The sequence below is a fragment of the Petromyzon marinus genome, chromosome 72, assembly GCF_048934315.1.
Source record: "Petromyzon marinus isolate PM22_M1 ecotype Great Lakes invasive population chromosome 72, UKy_Petmar_22M1.pri1.0, whole genome shotgun sequence".
Classification (NCBI taxonomy): domain Eukaryota; kingdom Metazoa; phylum Chordata; class Hyperoartia; order Petromyzontiformes; family Petromyzontidae; genus Petromyzon; species Petromyzon marinus.
Genome location: NC_133738.1, coordinates 2,432,275 through 2,451,424, shown reverse-complemented (window position 1 = coordinate 2,451,424; position 19,150 = coordinate 2,432,275). Strand labels below are relative to the sequence as shown.

The following is a 19,150-nucleotide window of genomic DNA, read 5'->3' as shown; positions in this document are numbered from 1 at the left end:
CTAAAGTTGTCTTGTGGTTGTTGTTGTAGTACAGAGTTAGACTGACGGCCTTAATCTAAGTTGTCTTGTGGTGGTTGTTGTTGTAGTGCGGAGTTAGACTGACGGCCTTAATCTAAGTTGTCTTGTGGTTGTTGTTGTAGTACGGAGTTAGACTGACGGCCTTAATCTAAGTTGTCTTGTGGTTGTTGTTGTAGTACGGAGTTAGACTGATGGCCTTAATCTAAGTTGTCTTGTGGTTGTTGTTGTTGTTGTAGTACGGAATTAGACTGACGGCCTTAATCTAAGTTGTCTTGTTGTGGTTGTTGTTGTATTACGGAGTTAGACTGACGGCCTTAATCTAAAGTTGTCTTGTTGTGGTTGTTGTTGTAGAGCGGAGTTAGACTAATGGCCTTAATCTAAGTTGTCTTGTGGTTGTTGTTGTAGTACGGAGTTAGACTGATGTCCTTAATCTAAGTTCTCTTGTGCCTGTTGTTGTAGCACGGAGTTAGACTGATGGCCTTAATCTAAGTTGTCTTGTTGTGGTTGTTGTTGTTGTAGTATGGAGTTAGACTGATGGCCTTAATCTAAGTTGTCTTGTGGTTGTTGTAGTACGGAGTTAGACTGACGGACTTAATCTAAGTTGTCTTGTGGTTGTTGTTGTTGTTGTAGTACGGAGTTAGACTGACGGCCTTAATCTAAGTTGTCTTGTGGTTGTTGTTGTTGTTGTAGTACGGAGTTAGACTGCTGGCCTTAATCTAAAGTTGTCTTGTGGTTGTTCTTGCAGTACGGAGTTAGACTGACGGCCTTAATCTAAGTTGTCTTGTTGTTGTTGTAGTACGGAGTTAGACTGACGGACTTAATCTAAGTTGTCTTGTGCCTGTTGTTGTAGTACGGAGTTAGACTGATGGCCTTAATCTAAGTTGTCTTGTTTTGGTTGTTGTTGTAGTACGGAGTTAGACTGACGACCTTAATCTAAGTTGTCTTGTGGTTGTTGTTGTAGTACGGAGTTAGACTGATGTCCTTAATCTAAGTTCTCTTGTGCCTGTTGTTGTAGTACGGAGTTAGACTGATGGCCTTAATCTAAGTTGTCTTGTTGTGGTTGTTGTTGTTGTAGTATGGAGTTAGACTGATGGCCTTAATCTAAGTTGTCTTTTGGTTGTTGTAGTACGGAGTTAGACTGACGGCCTTAATCTAAAGTTGTCTTGTGGTTGTTATTGTAGTACGGAGTTAGACTGACGCCATTAATCTAAGTTGTCGTGTTGTGGTTGTTATTGTAGTACGGAGTTAGACTGACGCCATTAATCTAAGTTGTCTTGTTGTGGTTGTTGTTGTAGTACGGAGTTAGACTGATGGCCTTAATCTAAGTTGTCTTGTGGTTGTTGTTGTAGTACGGCGTTAGACTGATGGCCTTAATCTAAGTTGTCTTGTGGTTGTTGTTGTTGTAGTACGGAGATAGACTGACGGCCTTAATCTAAGTTGTCTTGTGGTTGTTGTTGTAGTACGGAGTTAGACTGATGGCCTTAATCTAAGTTGTCTTGTGGTTCTTGTTGTTGTAGTACGGAATTAGACTGACGGCCTTAATCTAAGTTGTCTTGTTGTGGTTGTTGTAGTACGGAGTTAGACTGACGGCCTTAATCTAAAGTTGTCTTGTGGTTGTTGTTGTAGTGCGGAGTTAGACTGACAGCCTTAATTTAAGTTGTCTTGTTGTGGTTGTTGTTGTGGTACGGAGGTAGACTGATGGCCTTAATGTAATTTGTCTTGTGGTTGTTGTTGTAGTAGGGAGTTTAGACTGATGGCCTTAATCTAAGTTGTCTTGTGGTTGTTGTAGTAGTACGGAGTTAGACTGACGCCATTAATCTAAAGTTGTCTTGTGGTTGTTGTTGTAGTACGGAGTTAGACTGACGGCCTTAATCTTAAGTTGTCTTGTGGTTGTTGTTGTTGTAGTACGGAGTTAGACTGACGGCCTTAATCTTAAGTTGTCTTGTGGTGGTTGTTGTTGTAGTGCGGAGTTAGACTGACGGCCTTAATCTTAAGTTGTCTTGTAGTTGTTGTTGTTGTAGTACGGAGTTAGACTGATGGCCTTAATTTAAGTTGTCTTGTGGTTGTTGTTGTTGTAGTACGGAGTTAGACTGATGGCCTTAATCTAAAGTTGTCTTGTGGTTGTTGTTGTAGTACGGAGTTAGACTGACGGCCTTAATCTAAAGTTGTCTTGTTGTGGTTGTTGTTGTAGTACGGAGTTAGACTGATGGCCTTAATCTAAAGTTGTCTTGTGGTTGTTGTTGTAGTACGGAGTTAGACTGATGGCCTTAATCTAAGTTGTCTTGTGGTGGTTGTTGTTGTAGTACGGAGTTAGACTGACGGCCTTAATCTAAGTTATCTTGTGGTTGTTGTTGTGGTACGGAGTTAGACTGACGGCCTTAATCTAAGTTGTCTTGTGGTTGTTGTTGTAGTACGGAGTTAGACTGATGGCCTTAATCTAAAGTTGTCTTGTTGTGGTTGTTGTTGTAGTACGGAGTTAGACTGATGGCCTTAATCTAAAGTTGTCTTGTGGTTGTTGTTGTAGTACGGAGTTAGACTGACGGCCTTAATCTAAGTTGTCTTGTGGTTGTTGTTGTAGTACGGAGTTAGACTGACGGCCTTAATCTAAGTTGTCTTGTGGTTGTTGTTGTAGTACGGAGTTAGACTGACGGCCTTAATCTAAGTTGTCTTGTGGTTGTTGTTGTAGTACGGAGTTAGACTGACGGCCTTAATCTAAAGTTGTCTTGTGGTTGTTGTTGTAGTACGGAGTTAGACTGACGGCCTTAATCTAAAGTTGTCTTGTTGTTGTTGTTGTTGTAGTGCGGAGTTAGACTGATGGCCTTAATCTAAAGTTGTCTTGTGGTTGTTGTTGTAGTACGGAGTTAGACTGATGGCCTTAATCTAAGTTGTCTTGTGGTTGTTGTAGTAGTACGGAGTTAGACTGATGGCCTTAATCTAAGTTGTCTTGTGGCTGTTGTTGTGGTACGGAGTTAGACTGACGGCCTTAATCTAAGTTGTCTTGTGGTTGTTGTTGTAGTACGGAGTTAGACTGACGGCCTTAATCTAAAGTTGTCTTGTTGTTGTTGTAGTGCGGAGTTAGACTGATGGCCTTAATCTAAAGTTGTCTTGTTGTTGTTGTTGTAGTGCGGAGTTAGACTGATGGCCTTAATCTAAGTTGTCTTGTTGTTGTTGTTGTTGTAGTGCGGAGTTAGACTGATGGCCTTAATCTAAGTTGTCTTGTTGTTGTTGTTGTAGTGCGGAGTTAGACTGATGGCCTTAATCTAAAGTTGTCTTGTGGTTGTTGTTGTAGTACGGAGTTAGACTGACGGCCTTAATCTAAAGTTGTCTTGTTGTGGTTGTTGTTGTAGTACGGAGTTAGACTGATGGCCTTAATCTAAAGTTGTCTTGTGGTTGTTGTTGTAGTACGGAGTTAGACTGATGGCCTTAATCTAAGTTGTCTTGTGGTGGTTGTTGTTGTAGTACGGAGTTAGACTGATGGCCTTAATCTAAAGTTGTCTTGTTGTTGTTGTTGTAGTACGGAGTTAGACTGACGGCCTTAATCTAAAGTTGTCTTGTGGTTGTTGTTGTAGTACGGAGTTAGACTGATGGCCTTAATCTAAAGTTGTCTTGTGGTTGTTGTTGTAGTACGGAGTTAGACTGATGGCCTTAATCTAAAGTTGTCTTGTGGCTGTTGTTGTGGTACGAAGTTAGACTGATGGCCTTAATCTAAAGTTGTCTTGTGGTGGTTGTTGTTGTAGTACGGAGTTAGACTGACGGCCTTTATCTAAAGTTGTCTTGTGGCTGTTGTTGTGGTACGAAGTTAGACTGATGGCCAACACCCCTACCCCACCCCACCCCCACCCACCCCACCCCCACCCCCACCCAACCCCACCCCACCCCCACCCCCACCCAACCCCACCCCACCACCACCCCACCCCCACCCCACCCCGCCCCACCCCCACCCCAGGCGCTTCTCTGTGCAGCGCTGCGCGCGCTGCCACCTGGGAATCGCCGCGGCCGAGCTGGTGATGAGGGCGCGCGCCGCGGTGTACCACGTGGCCTGCTTCACGTGCAGCGCGTGCAGCGGGGCTCTGGAGCCTGGGGAGCCGTTCAGTGCAGCGCCCTTCGCGCCACACCGCCTCTACTGCAGGCAGCACCTCGTGCCAGTCAGTCACTCAGTCAGTCAGTCACTCAGTCAGTTAGTCACTCACCCAGTCAGTCACTCAGTCAGTCAGTCACTCAGTCAGTCACCCAGTCAGTCACTCAGTCACTCAGTCACCCAGTCACGTGGCCTGCTTCACTGCTTCACGTGCAGCGGGGCTCTGGAGCCGGGGGAGCCGTTCAGTGCAGCGCCCTTCGCGCCACACCGCCTCTACTGCAGGCAGCACCTCGTGCCAGTCAGTCACTCAGTCAGTCAGTCACTCAGTCAGTTAGTCACTCACCCAGTCAGTCACTCAGTCAGTCAGTCACTCAGTCAGTCACCCAGTCAGTCACTCAGTCACTCAGTCACCCAGTCACGTGGCCTGCTTCACTGCTTCACGTGCAGCGGGGCTCTGGAGCCGGGGGAGCCGTTCAGTGCAGCGCCCTTCGCGCCACACCGCCTCTACTGCAGGCAGCACCTCGTGCCAGTCAGTCACTCAGTCAGTCACTCAGTCAGTTAGTCACTCACCCAGTCAGTCACTCAGTCAGTCAGTCACTCAGTCAGTTAGTCACTCACCCAGTCAGTCACTCAGTCAGTCAGTCACTCAGTCAGTCACCCAGTCAGTCACTCAGTCACTCAGTCACCCAGTCACGTGGCCTGCTTCACTGCTTCACGTGCAGCGGGGCTCTGGAGCCGGGGGAGCCGTTCAGTGCAGCGCCCTTCGCGCCACACCGCCTCTACTGCAGGCAGCACCTCGTGCCAGTCAGTCACTCAGTCAGTCAGTCACTCAGTCAGTTAGTCACTCACCCAGTCAGTCACTCAGTCAGTCAGTCACTCAGTCAGTCACCCAGTCAGTCACTCAGTCACTCAGTCACCCAGTCACGTGGCCTGCTTCACTGCTTCACGTGCAGCGGGGCTCTGGAGCCGGGGGAGCCGTTCAGTGCAGCGCCCTTCGCGCCACACCGCCTCTACTGCAGGCAGCACCTCGTGCCAGTCAGTCACTCAGTCAGTCACTCAGTCAGTTAGTCACTCACCCAGTCAGTCACTCAGTCAGTCAGTCACTCAGTCAGTTAGTCACTCACCCAGTCAGTCACTCAGTCAGTCAGTCACTCAGTCAGTCACCCAGTCAGTCACTCAGTCACTCAGTCACCCAGTCACGTGGCCTGCTTCACTGCTTCACGTGCAGCGGGGCTCTGGAGCCGGGGGAGCCGTTCAGTGCAGCGCCCTTCGCGCCACACCGCCTCTACTGCAGGCAGCACCTCGTGCCAGTCAGTCACTCAGTCAGTCACTCAGTCAGTTAGTCACTCACCCAGTCAGTCACTCAGTCAGTCAGTCACTCAGTCAGTTAGTCACTCACCCAGTCAGTCACTCAGTCAGTCAGTCACTCAGTCAGTCACCCAGTCAGTCACTCAGTCACTCAGTCACCCAGTCACGTGGCCTGCTTCACTGCTTCACGTGCAGCGGGGCTCTGGAGCCGGGGGAGCCGTTCAGTGCAGCGCCCTTCGCGCCACACCGCCTCTACTGCAGGCAGCACCTCGTGCCAGTCAGTCACTCACCCAGTCAGTCATTCACTCAGTCACCCAGCCAGTCAGTCAGTCACTCAGTCACTCAGTCACTCACCCAGTCAGTCAGTCACTCAGTCAGTCACTCAGTCAGTCACTCAGTCAGTCAGTCAGTCACTCAGTCACTCAGTCAGTCACTCAGTCAGTCACTCAGTCACTCAGTCAGTCACTCACTCAGTCAGTCACTCAGTCAGTTAGTCACTCAGTCACTCAGTCAGTCAGTCACTCACCCAGTCAGTCACTCACCCAGTCAGTCACTCAGTCATCAGTCAGTCAGTCAGTCACTCAGTCAGTCACTCAGTCACTCAGTCACCCAGTCACGTGGCCTGCTTCACGTGCAGCGGGGCTCTGGAGCCTGGGGAGCCGTTCAGTGCAGCGCCCTTCGCGCCACACCGCCTCTACTGCAGACAGCACCTCGTGCCAGTCAGTCACTCAGTCACCCAGTCAGTCACTCAGTCAGTCAGTCACTCAGTCAGTCACTCATTCAGTCAGTCAGTCACTCAGTCAGTCAGTCAGTCACTCACTCACTCAGTCAGTCAGTCACTCACTCAGTCAGTCACTCACTCAGTCACTCACTCACTCAGTCACCCAGTCACTCAGTCACCCAGTCAGTCATTCAGTCATTCAGTCACTCACTCACCCAGTCACTCACCCAGTCACTCAGTCACTCAGTCAGTCACTCAGTCACTCAGTCACCCAGTCACCCAGTCACGTGGCCTGCTTCACTGCTTCATGTGCAGCGGGGCTCTGGAGCCGGGGGAGCCGTTCAGTGCAGCGCCCTTCGCGCCACACCGCCTCTACTGCAGACAGCACCTCGTGCCAGTCAGTCACTCACCCAGTCAGTCACTCAGTCAGTCACTCAGTCAGTCAGTCAGTCACTCAATCAGCCAGTCACTCACCCAGTCAGTCACTCAGTCATCAGTCAGTCAGTCAGTCACTCAGTCAGTCACTCAGTCACTCACCCAGTCACTCACCCAGCCAGTCAGTCACTCAGTCACTCAGTCAGTCACTCACCCAGTCAGTAACTCAGTCAGTCAGTCACCCAGTTAGTCACTCACCCAGTCAGTCAGTCAGTCCCTCACTCAGTCAGTCACTCACCCAGTCAGTCAGTCACTCAGTCAGTCACTCAGTCACTCACTCAGTCACTCAGTTAGTCAGTCAGTCACTCAGTCACTCAGTCACTCAGTCAGTCAGTCAGTCACTCAGTCACCCAGCCAGTCACCCAGCCACTCAGTCACTCAGTCACTCACTCAGTCACTCAGTTAGTCAGTCAGTCACTCAGTCAGTCAGTCAGTCACCCAGTTAGTCACTCACCCAGTCAGTCAGTCAGTCCCTCACTCAGTCAGTCACTCACCCAGTCAGTCAGTCACTCAGTCAGTCACTCAGTCACTCACTCAGTCACTCAGTTAGTCAGTCAGTCACTCAGTCACTCAGTCACTCAGTCAGTCAGTCAGTCACTCAGTCACCCAGCCAGTCACCCAGCCACTCAGTCACTCAGTCACTCACTCAGTCACTCAGTTAGTCACTCAGTCACTCAGTCAGTCACTCACCCAGTCACTCAGTCACCCAGTCAGTCACTCAGTCACCCAGTCACTTAGTCACCCAGTCACTCAGCCAGTCACTCAGTCAGTCACCCAGTCAGTCACTCACCCAGTCACTCAGTCACCCAGTCAGTCACTCAGTCACCCAGTCACTCAGTCACTCAGTCAGTCACCCACTCACTCAGCCAGTCAGTCACTCACTCACTCAGTAAATCAGTCAGTCAGTCAATCAGTCAGTCAGTCACTCACTCAGTCAGCCAGTCACTCAGTCAGTCACTCAGTCACCCTGTCACCCAGTCACGTGACCTGCTTCACGTGCAGCGGGGCTCTGGAGCCTGGGGAGCCGTTCAGTGCAGCGCCCTTCGCGCCACACCGCCTCTACTGCAGGCAGCACCTCGTGCCAGTCAGTCACTCAGTCAGTCAGTCAGTCACTCAGTCACCCAGTCACTCAGTCAGTCAGTCAGTCACTCAGTCACTCAGTCAGTCAGTCAGTTAGTCACTAAGTCAGTCACTCAGTTAGTCACTCAGTCACTCAGTTAGTCACTCAGTCACTCAGTCAGTCACTCAGTTAGTCACTCAGTCAGTCAGTCAGTCACTCAGTTAGTCACTCAGTCACTCAGTTAGTCACTCAGTCACTCAGTCAGTCACTCAGTCAGTCACTCAGTCACTCAGTCAGTCAGTCACTCAGTTAGTCACTCAGTCACTCAGTTAGTCACTCAGTCACTCAGTCAGTCACTCAGTTAGTCACTCAGTCAGTCAGTCACTCAGTCAGTCACTCAGCCAGTCACTCAGTCAGTCACTCAGTCAGTCACTCAGTCAGTCAGTCAGTCACTCAGTCAGTCAGTCACTCACCCAGTCAGTCACTCACTCAGTCAGTCACTCATTCAGTCAGTCAGTCACTCAGTCAGTCAGTCACTCAGTCAGTCAGTCACTCACTCAGTCAGTCACTCAGTCAGTCACTCAGTCAGTCAGTCACTCAGTCAGTCAGTCACTCACTCAGTCAGTCACTCAGTCAGTCAGTCACTCACTCAGTCAGTCACTCAGTCAGTCACTCAGTCAGTCAGTCAGTCACCCAGTCACCCAGTCACTCAGTCACTCACTCAGTCAGTCAGTCACTCAGTCAGTCACCCAGTTAGTCACACACTCAGTCAGTCACTCAGTCACTCAGTCAGTCACTCAGTCAGTCAGTCAGTTACTCAGTCAGTCACTCAGTCAGTCACTCAGTCAGTCATTCAGTCACTCAGTCAGTCACTCAGCCAGTCAGTCAGTCAGTCACTCAGTCAGTCGGTCAGTCACTCAGTCAGTCAGTCAGTCACTCAGTCAGTCACTCAGTCAGTCATTCAGTCACTCAGTCAGTCAATCAGTCACTCAGTCAGTCACTCAGTCACTCAGTCAGTCACTCAGTCACTCAGTCAGTCAGTCACTCAGTCACTCAGTCAGTCAGTCACTCAGTCAGTCACTCAGTCACTCAGTCAGTCACTCAGTCACTCACTCAGTCAGTCAGTCACTCAGTCACTCAGTCAGTCAGTCACTCACTCAGTCAGTCAGTCACTCAGTCAATCACTCAGTCACTCACTCAGTCAGTCAGTCACTCAGTCAGTCACTCAGTCACTCACTCAGTCAGTCACTCACCCAGTCAGTCACTCACTCACTCAGTCATTCACTCACTCACCCAGTCAGTCACTCAGTCACTCATCCAGTTAGTCAGTCACTTAGTCACCCAGTCACCCAGTTAGTCACTCACTCAGTCACTCAGTCAGTCACTCACCCAGTCACTCACCCAGTCAGTCACTCAGTCACTCACCCAGTCAGTCACTCACCCAGTCAGTCACTCACCCAGTCAGTCAGTCACTCAGCCAGTCAGTCACTCACTCAGTCAGCCACCCAGTCAGTCACTCAGTCAGTCACTCACCCAGCCAGTCAGTCACTCACTCAGTCAGCCACCCAGTCAGTCACTCAGTCACTTAGTCAGTCACCCAGTCAGTCACTCAGTCACTCACTCAGTCACTCAGTCAGTCACTCAGTCACTCACTCAGCCAGTCACTCAGTCACTCAGTCAGTCAGTCACTCAGTCAGTCACCCAGTCAGTCACTCACTCAGTCAGTCAGTCACTCAGTCAGTCACTCAGTCAGTCACTCAGTCACTAAGTCAGTCCCTCAGTCAGTCAGTCAGTCACTCACTCACTCAGTCACTCAGTCAGTCACCCAATCAGTCAGTCACTCATTCAATCACCCAGTCAGTCACCCAGTCACTCAGTCAGTCACTCAGTCACCCAGTCAGTCAGTCACTCATTCAGTCAGTCACTCAGTCAGTCACCCAGTCAGTCAGTCACTCAGTCAGTCAGTCACTCACTCAGTCACTCACTCAGTCACTCAGACACTCAGTCACTCAGTCAGTCACTCAGTCAGTCAGTCACTCAGTCAGTCACTCAGCTAGTCAGTCACCCTTTCACTCAGTCAGTCACTCACTCACTCAGCTACCTGCGCCCCAGTCAGTCACCCACCCAGTCAGTCACTAAGTCACTCAGTCAGTCAGTTACCCAGTCAGTCAGTCAGTCACTCACTCATTCAGTCAGTCACTCAGTCAGCCACTCACTCAGTCACTCACTCACCTACATACTTACTCACCTACACACTCACTCACTCACCTACACACTCACCCACTCACCCACTCACTCACCCACCCACCCACTCATACACTCACCCACCCAGTCACTCACCCACTCACTCACCCACCCACCCACTCATACACTCACCCACCCAGTCACTCACCCACTCACTCACTCACCCACCCACCCACTCATACACTCACCCACCCACTCACCCACCCACTTACTTACTCACTCACTCACCCACTCACCCACTCACTCACTCACCCACTCACCCACTCACTCACCCACTCACCCACTCACTCACTCACCCACCCACTCACTCACCCAACCCCAGCTGCAAGCGATGATGAAATTCTCGCTTGCAACTTTCATCAGATAACTGAGACCAGGCCACTTTAGGTTGGAATGGGGTCCTGGGTGTACACCCACCACCGGAGTGGAAGAATGGCAGGCGCATCTTACAGATGACTAGTCGATGGTCAGAGGGCAGATCAGCTCCACGGTAGGTCCTGGTGTCAAGGACATGGGCTAGCATCCGCTGGTCCGTCACTATGTAGTCCAGCAGATGTTCTTGCTTGGACCCGGCATGCATCCATGATGTTGTGTGGATGTGCCGATGCTGGAACAGAGTGTTGGTAATCACCTACACACTCACTCACGTACACACTCACTCATTCACGAAGACACTCACTCAAATACACACTCACTCATTCAGATACTCACTCACTCAGATACACACTCACTCACTCACGTACACACTCACTCAAATACACACTTACTCATTCAGCTACACACTCGCTCAGATACACACTCACTCATTCAGATACTCACTCACTCAGATACACACTCACTCACTCACGTACACACTCACTCAAATACACACTTACTCATTCAGCTACACACTCACTCAGATACACACTCACTCATTCAGATACTCACTCACTCAGATACACACTCACTCACTCAGATACTCACTCACTCAGATACACACTCACTCACTCAGATACACGCTCACTCACTCAGATACTCACTCACTCAGATACTCACTCACTCAGATACTCGCTCACTCACTCAGATACACACTCACTCAGATACTCACTCACTCAGATACTCGCTCACTCACTCAGATACACACTCACTCAGATACTCACTCACTCAGATACTCACTCACTCAGATACTCACTCAGATACACACTCATTCACTCACTCAGATACACACTCACTCACTCAGATACTCACTCAAATACACACTCACTCAGATACACACTCAAATACTCACTCCTCCTCCTACCCACCACCTACCCACCACCTACCCACCACCACCTACCCACCTCCTACCCACCACCTACCCACCTCCTACCCACCACCTACCCACCACCTCCTACCCACCACCTACCCACCACCTACCCACCACCTCCTACCCACCACCTACCCACCACCTACCCACCACCACCTACCCACCACCTACCCACCACCTCCTACTCACCACCTACCCACCACCTACCCACCACCACCTACCCACCACCTACCCACCACCTCCTACCCACCACCTACCCACCACCTACCCACCACCTACCCACCTCCTACCCACCACCTGCCCACCACCTACCCACCACCTACCCACCTACCCACCACCTACCCACCTCCTACCCACCACCTACCCACCACCTACCCACCACCTACCCACCTCCTACTCACCACCTACCCACCTCCTACCCACCACCTACCCACCTACCCACCACCTACCCACCACCTACCACCTACCCACCACCTACCCACCTACTCACCACCTACCCACCACCTACCCACCTCCTACTCACCACCTACCCACCTCCTACCCACCACCTACTCACCTCCTACCCACCACCTACCCACCTACCCACCTACCCACCACCTACCCACCTACCCACCACCTACCCACCACCTACCCACCATCTACCCACCTCCTACCCACCACCTACTCACCTCCTACCCACCACCTACCCACCTACCCACCTACCCACCACCTACCCACCTACCCACCACCTACCCACCACCTACCCACCATCTACCCACCTCCTACCCACCACCTACTCACCTCCTACCCACCACCTACCCACCTACCCACCTACCCACCACCTACCCACCTACCCACCACCTACCCACCACCTAACCACCACCTACCCACCTCCTACCCACCACCTACCCATCTCCTACCCACCACCTACCCACTACCTACCCACCACCTACTCACCACCTACCCACCACCTACCCACCTCCTACCCACCACCTACCCACCACCTACCCACCTCCTACCCACCACCTACCCACCACCTACCCACCTACCCACCTCCTACTCACCACCTACCCACCACCTACCCACCACCTACCCACCACCTACCCACCACCTACCCACCTCCTACCCACCACCTACCCACCACCTACCCACCTACCCACCTCCTACTCACCACCTACCCACCACCTACCCACCACCTACCCACCACCACCTACCCACCACCTACCCACCTCCTACCCACCACCTACCCACCTACCCACCACCTACCCACCACCTACCCACCACCTCCTACCCACCACCTCCTACCCACCACCTACCCACCACCTACCCACCACCTCCTACCCACCACCTCCTACCCACCACCTCCTACCCACCACCTCCTACCCACCCACCAACCGCAGGCGAGGCCAGCGGATCTCTTCCCCGAGTGCCTCCTATCCTCCTCCTCCAACATCATCATCAGCAGCAACAACAACAACATCAACAACAACATCAACAACAACAACATCATCAACAGCGGTGGTGGTGCTGGTGGTGCTGGGATCTCCGCGATGGGCGTGGTCGACCACCCCGAGGGGCGGGGCCCCGGGTTTTTTGGGGCGGGGGAGGGGCTTCCCGGCGGGGGAGGGGGCGTGGCCGGGGGGTCGGCGGGAGGGGCCCACAAGGGGCGGCCCCGCAAGAGGAAGGGAGGGGGTGGGGGAGGGGGTGGGGGTGGTCACGTGGGGCAGGGCATGGGAGAGATGGGGGCGTACGGAGGTGAGTGGGTGGGGGGGTGAGTGGGTGACTGAGTGAGTGAGTGGGTGAGTGAGTGGGTGGGTGAGTGAGTGTGTGAGTGAGGGAGTGTGTGAGTGGGTGAGTGAGTGAGTGGGTGAGTGAGGGAGTGTGTGAGTGGGTGAGTGAGTGAGTGGGTGAGTGGGTGAGTGAGTAGGTGAGTGAGTGAGTGGATGAGTGAGTGGGTGAGTGGGTGGGTGAGTGGGTGAGTGAGTGAGTGGATGAGTGAGTCAGTGAGTGGGTGAGTGAGTGGGTGAGTGAGTGGGTGAGTGGGTAAATGGATGACTGAGTGAGTGTGTGGGTGACTGAGTGAGTGAGTGGGTGAGTGAGTGAGTGGGTAAATGGATGACTGAGTGAGTGAGTGGGTGACTGAGTGAGTGAGTGGGTGACTGAGTGAGTGAGTGAGTGGATGACTGAGTGAGTGAGTGGGTGACTGAGTGAGTGAGTAAGTGGATGACTGAGTGAGTGAGTGGGTGACTGAGTGAGTGAGTGAGTGGATGACTGAGTGAGTGAGTGGGTGACTGAGTGAGTGGGTGACTGAGTGAGTAAGTGGATAACTGAGTGAGTAAGTGGATGACTGAGTGAGTGTGTGAGTGGGTGACTGAGTGGGTGACTGAGTGAGTGAGTAAGTGGATGACTGGGTGACTGAGTGGGTGACTGAGTGAGTAAGTAAGTGGATGACTGAGTGAGTGAGTGGGTGACTGAGTGAGTGAGTAAGTGGATGACTGAGTGACTGAGTGGGTGACTGAGTGAGTGAGAAAGTGGATGACTGGGTGACTGAGTGGGTGACTGAGTGAGTGAGTGAGTGGATGACTGAGTGACTGAGTGGGTGACTGAGTGAGTGAGTAAGTGGATGACTGAGTGAGTGAGTGGGTGACTGAGTGAGTGAGTAAGTGGATGACTGAGTGACTGAGTGGGTGACTGAGTGAGTGAGTAAGTGGATGACTGAGTGAGTGAGTGGGTGACTGAGTGAGTGAGTGAGTAAGTGGATGACTGAGTGAGTGAGTGGGTGACTGAGTGAGTGAGTAAGTGGATGACTGGGTGAGTGAGTGCGTGACTGAGTGAGTGAGTAAGTGGATGACTGAGTGAATGAGTGAGTGGGTGACTGAGTGAGTGAGTAAGTGGATGACTGAGTGAGTGAGTGGGTGACTGAGTGAGTGAGTAAGTGGATGACTGAGTGAGTGAGTGGGTGACTGAGTGAGTGAGTGAGTAAGTGGATGACTGAGTGAGTAAGTGGGTGACTGAGTGAGTGTGTGGATGACTGAGTGAGTGAGTGGGTGACTGAGTGAGTGAGTGAGTAAGTGGATGACTGAGTGAGTGTGTGGGTGACTGAGTGAGTGAGTGAGTGGATGACTGAGTGAGTGAGTGGGTGACTGAGTGAGTGAGTGAGTAAGTGGATGACTGAGTGAGTGAGTAAGTGGATGACTGAGTGAGTGAGTGGGTGACTGAGTGACTGAGTGAGTGGGTGAGTGAGTGAGTGAGTAAGTGGATGACTGGGTGACTGAGTGGGTGACTGAGTCAGTGAGTAAGTGGATGACTGAGTGAGTGAGTGGGTGACTGAGTGAGTGAGTAAGTGGATGACTGAGTGACTGAGTGGGTGACTGAGTCAGTGAGTAAGTGGATGACTGAGTGAGTGAGTGGGTGACTGAGTGAGTGAGTAAGTGGATGACTGAGTGACTGAGTGGGTGACTGAGTCAGTGAGTAAGTGGATGACTGAGTGAGTGGGTGGGTGGGTGAGTGGGTGGGTGAGTGGGTGAGTGGGTGACTGAGTGAGTGAGTGTGTGAGTGAGTGGGTGAGTGGGTGAGTGGGTGAGTGAGTGAGTGGGTGGGTGAGTGGGTGGGTGAGTGAGTGAGTGAGTGGGTGAGTGAGTGAGTGGGTAAATGGATGACTGAGTGAGTGTGTGGGTGACTGAGTGAGTGAGTGGGTGAGTGAGTGAGTGGGTAAATGGATGACTGAGTGAGTGAGTGGGTGACTGAGTGAGTGGGTGACTGAGTAAGTGGATGACTTAGTGAGTGTGTGAGTGGGTGACTGAGTGATTGAGTAAGTGGATGACTGAGTGGGTGACTGAGTGAGTGAGTAAGTGGATGACTGAGTGAGTGTGTGAGTGGATGACTGAGTGAGTGAGTAAGTGGGTGACTGAGTGAGTGGGTGACTGAGTGGGTGACTGAGTGAGTGAGTGGGTGACTGAGTGAGTGAGTGAGTCGATGACTGAGTGAGTGAGTGGGTGACTGAGTGAGTGAGTGGGTGACTGAGTGAGTGAGTAAGTGGATGACTGGGTGACTGAGTGGGTGAGTAAGTGGATGACTGAGTGAGTGAGTGGGTGACTGAGTGGGTGACTGAGTGAGTGAGTAAGTGGATGACTGAGTGAGTGAGTGGGTGACTGAGTGAGTGAGTGAGTCGATGACTGAGTGAGTGAGTGGGTGACTGAGTGAGTGAGTGGGTGACTGAGTGAGTGAGTAAGTGGATGACTGGGTGACTGAGTGGGTGAGTAAGTGGATGACTGAGTGACTGAGTGGGTGACTGAGTGAGTGAGAAAGTGGATGACTGGGTGACTGAGTGGGTGACTGAGTGAGTGAGTGAGTGGATGACTGAGTGAGTGAGTGGGTGACTGAGTGAGTGAGTAAGTGGATGACTGAGTGAGTGAGTGGGTGACTGAGTCAGTGAGTAAGTGGATGACTGAGTGAGTGGGTGGGTGGGTGAGTGGGTGGGTGAGTGGGTGAGTGGGTGACTGAGTGAGTGAGTGTGTGAGTGAGTGGGTGAGTGGGTGAGTGGGTGAGTGAGTGAGTGGGTGGGTGAGTGGGTGGGTGAGTGAGTGAGTGAGTGGGTGAGTGAGTGAGTGGGTAAATGGATGACTGAGTGAGTGTGTGGGTGACTGAGTGAGTGAGTGGGTGAGTGAGTGAGTGGGTAAATGGATGACTGAGTGAGTGAGTGGGTGACTGAGTGAGTGAGTGAGTGGATGACTGAGTGGATGACTGAGTGAGTGAGTAAGTGGGTGACTGAGTGAGTGGGTGACTGAGTGGGTGACTGAGTGAGTGAGTGGGTGACTGAGTGGGTGACTGAGTGAGTGAGTAAGTGGATGACTGAGTGAGTGAGTGGGTGACTGAGTGAGTGAGTGAGTCGATGACTGAGTGAGTGAGTGGGTGACTGAGTGAGTGAGTGGGTGACTGAGTGAGTGAGTAAGTGGATGACTGGGTGACTGAGTGGGTGAGTAAGTGGATGACTGAGTGAGTGAGTGGGTGACCGAGTGAGTGAGTAAGTGGATGACTGAGTGACTGAGTGGGTGACTGAGTGAGTGAGAAAGTGGATGACTGGGTGACTGAGTGGGTGACTGAGTGAGTGAGTGAGTGGATGACTGAGTGAGTGAGTGGGTGACTGAGTGAGTGAGTAAGTGGATGACTGGGTGAGTGAGTGCGTGACTGAGTGAGTGAGTGAGTAAGTGGATGACTGAGTGAATGAGTGAGTGGGTGACTGAGTGAGTGAGTAAGTGGATGACTGAGTGAGTGAGTGGGTGACTGAGTGAGTGAGTAAGTGGATGACTGAGTGAGTGAGTGGGTGACTGAGTGAGTGAGTGAGTAAGTGGATGACTGAGTGAGTAAGTGGGTGACTGAGTGAGTGTGTGGATGACTGAGTGAGTGAGTGGGTGACTGAGTGAGTGAGTAAGTGGATGACTGAGTGAGTGTGTGAGTGGATGACTGAGTGAGTGAGTAAGTGGGTGACTGAGTGAGTGGGTGACTGAGTGGGTGACTGAGTGAGTAAGTGGATGACTGAGTGAGTGAGTGGGTGACTGAGTGGGTGACTGAGTGAGTGAGTAAGTGGATGACTGAGTGAGTGAGTGGGTGACTGAGTGAGTGAGTGAGTAAGTGGATGACTGAGTGAGTGAGTGGGTGACTGAGTGAGTGAGTGAGTCGATGACTGAGTGAGTGAGTGGGTGACTGAGTGAGTGAGTGGGTGACTGAGTGAGTGAGTAAGTGGATGACTGGGTGACTGAGTGGGTGAGTAAGTGGATGACTGAGTGAGTGAGTGGGTGACCGAGTGAGTGAGTAAGTGGATGACTGAGTGACTGAGTGGGTGACTGAGTGAGTGAGAAAGTGGATGACTGGGTGACTGAGTGGGTGACTGAGTGAGTGAGTGAGTGGATGACTGAGTGAGTGAGTGGGTGACTGAGTGAGTGAGTAAGTGGATGACTGAGTGACTGAGTGGGTGACTGAGTGAGTGAGTAAGTGGATGACTGAGTGAGTGAGTGGGTGACTGAGTGAGTGAGTAAGTGGATGACTGAGTGAGTGAGTGGGTGACTGAGTGAGTGAGTGAGTAAGTGGATGACTGAGTGAGTGAGTGGGTGACTGAGTGAGTGAGTAAGTGGATGACTGGGTGAGTGAGTGCGTGACTGAGTGAGTGAGTGAGTAAGTGGATGACTGAGTGAATGAGTGAGTGGGTGACTGAGTGAGTGAGTAAGTGGATGACTGAGTGAGTGAGTGGGTGACTGAGTGAGTGAGTAAGTGGATGACTGAGTGAGTGAGTGGGTGACTGAGTGAGTGAGTGAGTAAGTGGATGACTGAGTGAGTAAGTGGGTGACTGAGTGAGTGTGTGGATGACTGAGTGAGTGAGTGGGTGACTGAGTGAGTGAGTAAGTGGATGACTGAGTGAGTGTGTGGGTGACTGAGTGAGTGAGTGAGTGGATGACTGAGTGAGTGAGTGGGTGACTGAGTGAGTGAGTGAGTAAGTGGATGACTGAGTGAGTGAGTAAGTGGATGACTGAGTGAGTGAGTGGGTGACTGAGTGACTGAGTGAGTGAGTGGGTGAGTGAGTGAGTGAGTAAGTGGATGACTGGGTGACTGAGTGGGTGACTGAGTCAGTGAGTGAGTAAGTGGATGACTGAGTGAGTGGGGGGGGGGATTGAGTGAGTGAGTGGGTGACTGAGTGAGTAAGTGGATGACTGAGTGAGTGAGTGGGTGACTGAGTGAGTGAGTAAGTGGATGACTGAGTGAGTGTGTGGATGACTGAGTGAGTGAGTGGGTGATTGAGTGAGTGAGTATGTGGATGACTGAGTGAGTGTGTGGGTGACTGAGTGAGTGAGTGAGTGGATGACTGAGTGAGTGAGTGGGTGACTGAGTGAGTGAGTGAGTAAGTGGATGACTGAGTGAGTGAGTGAGTGGATGACTGAGTGAGTGAGTGGGTGACTGAGTGACTGAGTAAGTGGATGACTGAGTGAGTGAGTGAGTAAGTGGATGACTGAGTGAGTGAGTAAGTGGATGACTGAGTGAGTGAGTGGGTGACTGAGTGACTGAGTGAGTGAGTGGGTGAGTGAGTGAGTGAGTAAGTGGATGACTGGGTGACTGAGTGGGTGACTGAGTCAGTGAGTGAGTAAGTGGATGACTGAGTGAGTGTGTGGGTGATTGAGTGAGTGAGTGGGTGACTGAGTGAGTAAGTGGATGACTGAGTGAGTGAGTGGGTGACTGAGTGAGTGAGTAAGTGGATGACTGAGTGAGTGTGTGGATGACTGAGTGAGTGAGTGGGTGATTGAGTGAGTGAGTATGTGGATGACTGAGTGAGTGTGTGGGTGACTGAGTGAGTGAGTGAGTGGATGACTGAGTGAGTGAGTGGGTGACTGAGTGAGTGAGTAAGTGGATGACTGGGTGGCTGAGTGGGTGACTGTGTGAGTGAGTAAGTGGATGACTGAGTGAGTGAGTGGGTGACTGAGTGAGTGGATGACTGAGTGACTGAGTGGGTGACTGAGTGAGTGACTAAGTGGATGACTGAGTGAGTGAGTGGGTGACTGAGTGAGTGAGTAAGTGGATGACTGAGTGACTGAGTGGGTGACTGAGTGAGTGAGTAAGTGGATGACTGAGTGAGTGATTGGGTGACTGAGTGAGTGAGTGAGTAAGTGGATGACTGAGTGAGTGAGTGGGTGACTGAGTGACTGAGTAAGTGGATGACTGAGTGAGTGAGTGAGTAAGTGGATGACTGAGTGAGTGAGTGGGTGACTGAGTGAGTGAGTAAGTGGATGACTGAGTGAGTGAGTAAGTGGATGACTGAGTGAGTGAGTGGGTGACTGAGTCACTGAGTGAGTGAGTGGGTGAGTGAGTGAGTGAGTAAGTGGATGACTGGGTGACTGAGTGGGTGATGTTGGCTTGGTTCTTCTTCCGTCGGCCTCCAGACAACTCCACATCACGGCGGCAAAGCCTGGAGCTGTACCGGCGTTAGCGATCATCATCATCGTCGCCGTGATGATGATGATGTCTCCGTGTTGACGT

General features: G+C 51.7%; 2 protein-coding genes across 5 annotated transcripts in view; both read left to right on the top strand.

Moving 5' to 3' along the window:
• The window catches only part of LOC116938315 (uncharacterized), a 306,309-nt gene extending 293,584 nt beyond the window's left edge, over nucleotides 1-12,725 (top strand). For all 4 annotated transcript variants that reach the window (XM_076055657.1, XM_076055655.1, XM_076055654.1 and 1 more), the window contains 2 exons: nucleotides 3,965-6,522; nucleotides 12,529-12,725. In XM_076055657.1, the coding sequence (XP_075911772.1) occupies nucleotides 3,965-4,658 (694 nt within the window). In that variant the 3' untranslated portion in view covers nucleotides 4,659-6,522; nucleotides 12,529-12,725. The remainder of the gene's footprint in view (nucleotides 1-3,964; nucleotides 6,523-12,528) is intronic.
• LOC116937217 (uncharacterized) overlaps nucleotides 12,679-19,150 on the top strand; it is a 91,992-nt gene continuing 85,520 nt past the window's right edge. Inside the window, exon 1 of the mRNA XM_076055743.1 lies at nucleotides 12,679-12,883. Within this exon, the coding sequence (XP_075911858.1) occupies nucleotides 12,679-12,883 (205 nt within the window). The remainder of the gene's footprint in view (nucleotides 12,884-19,150) is intronic.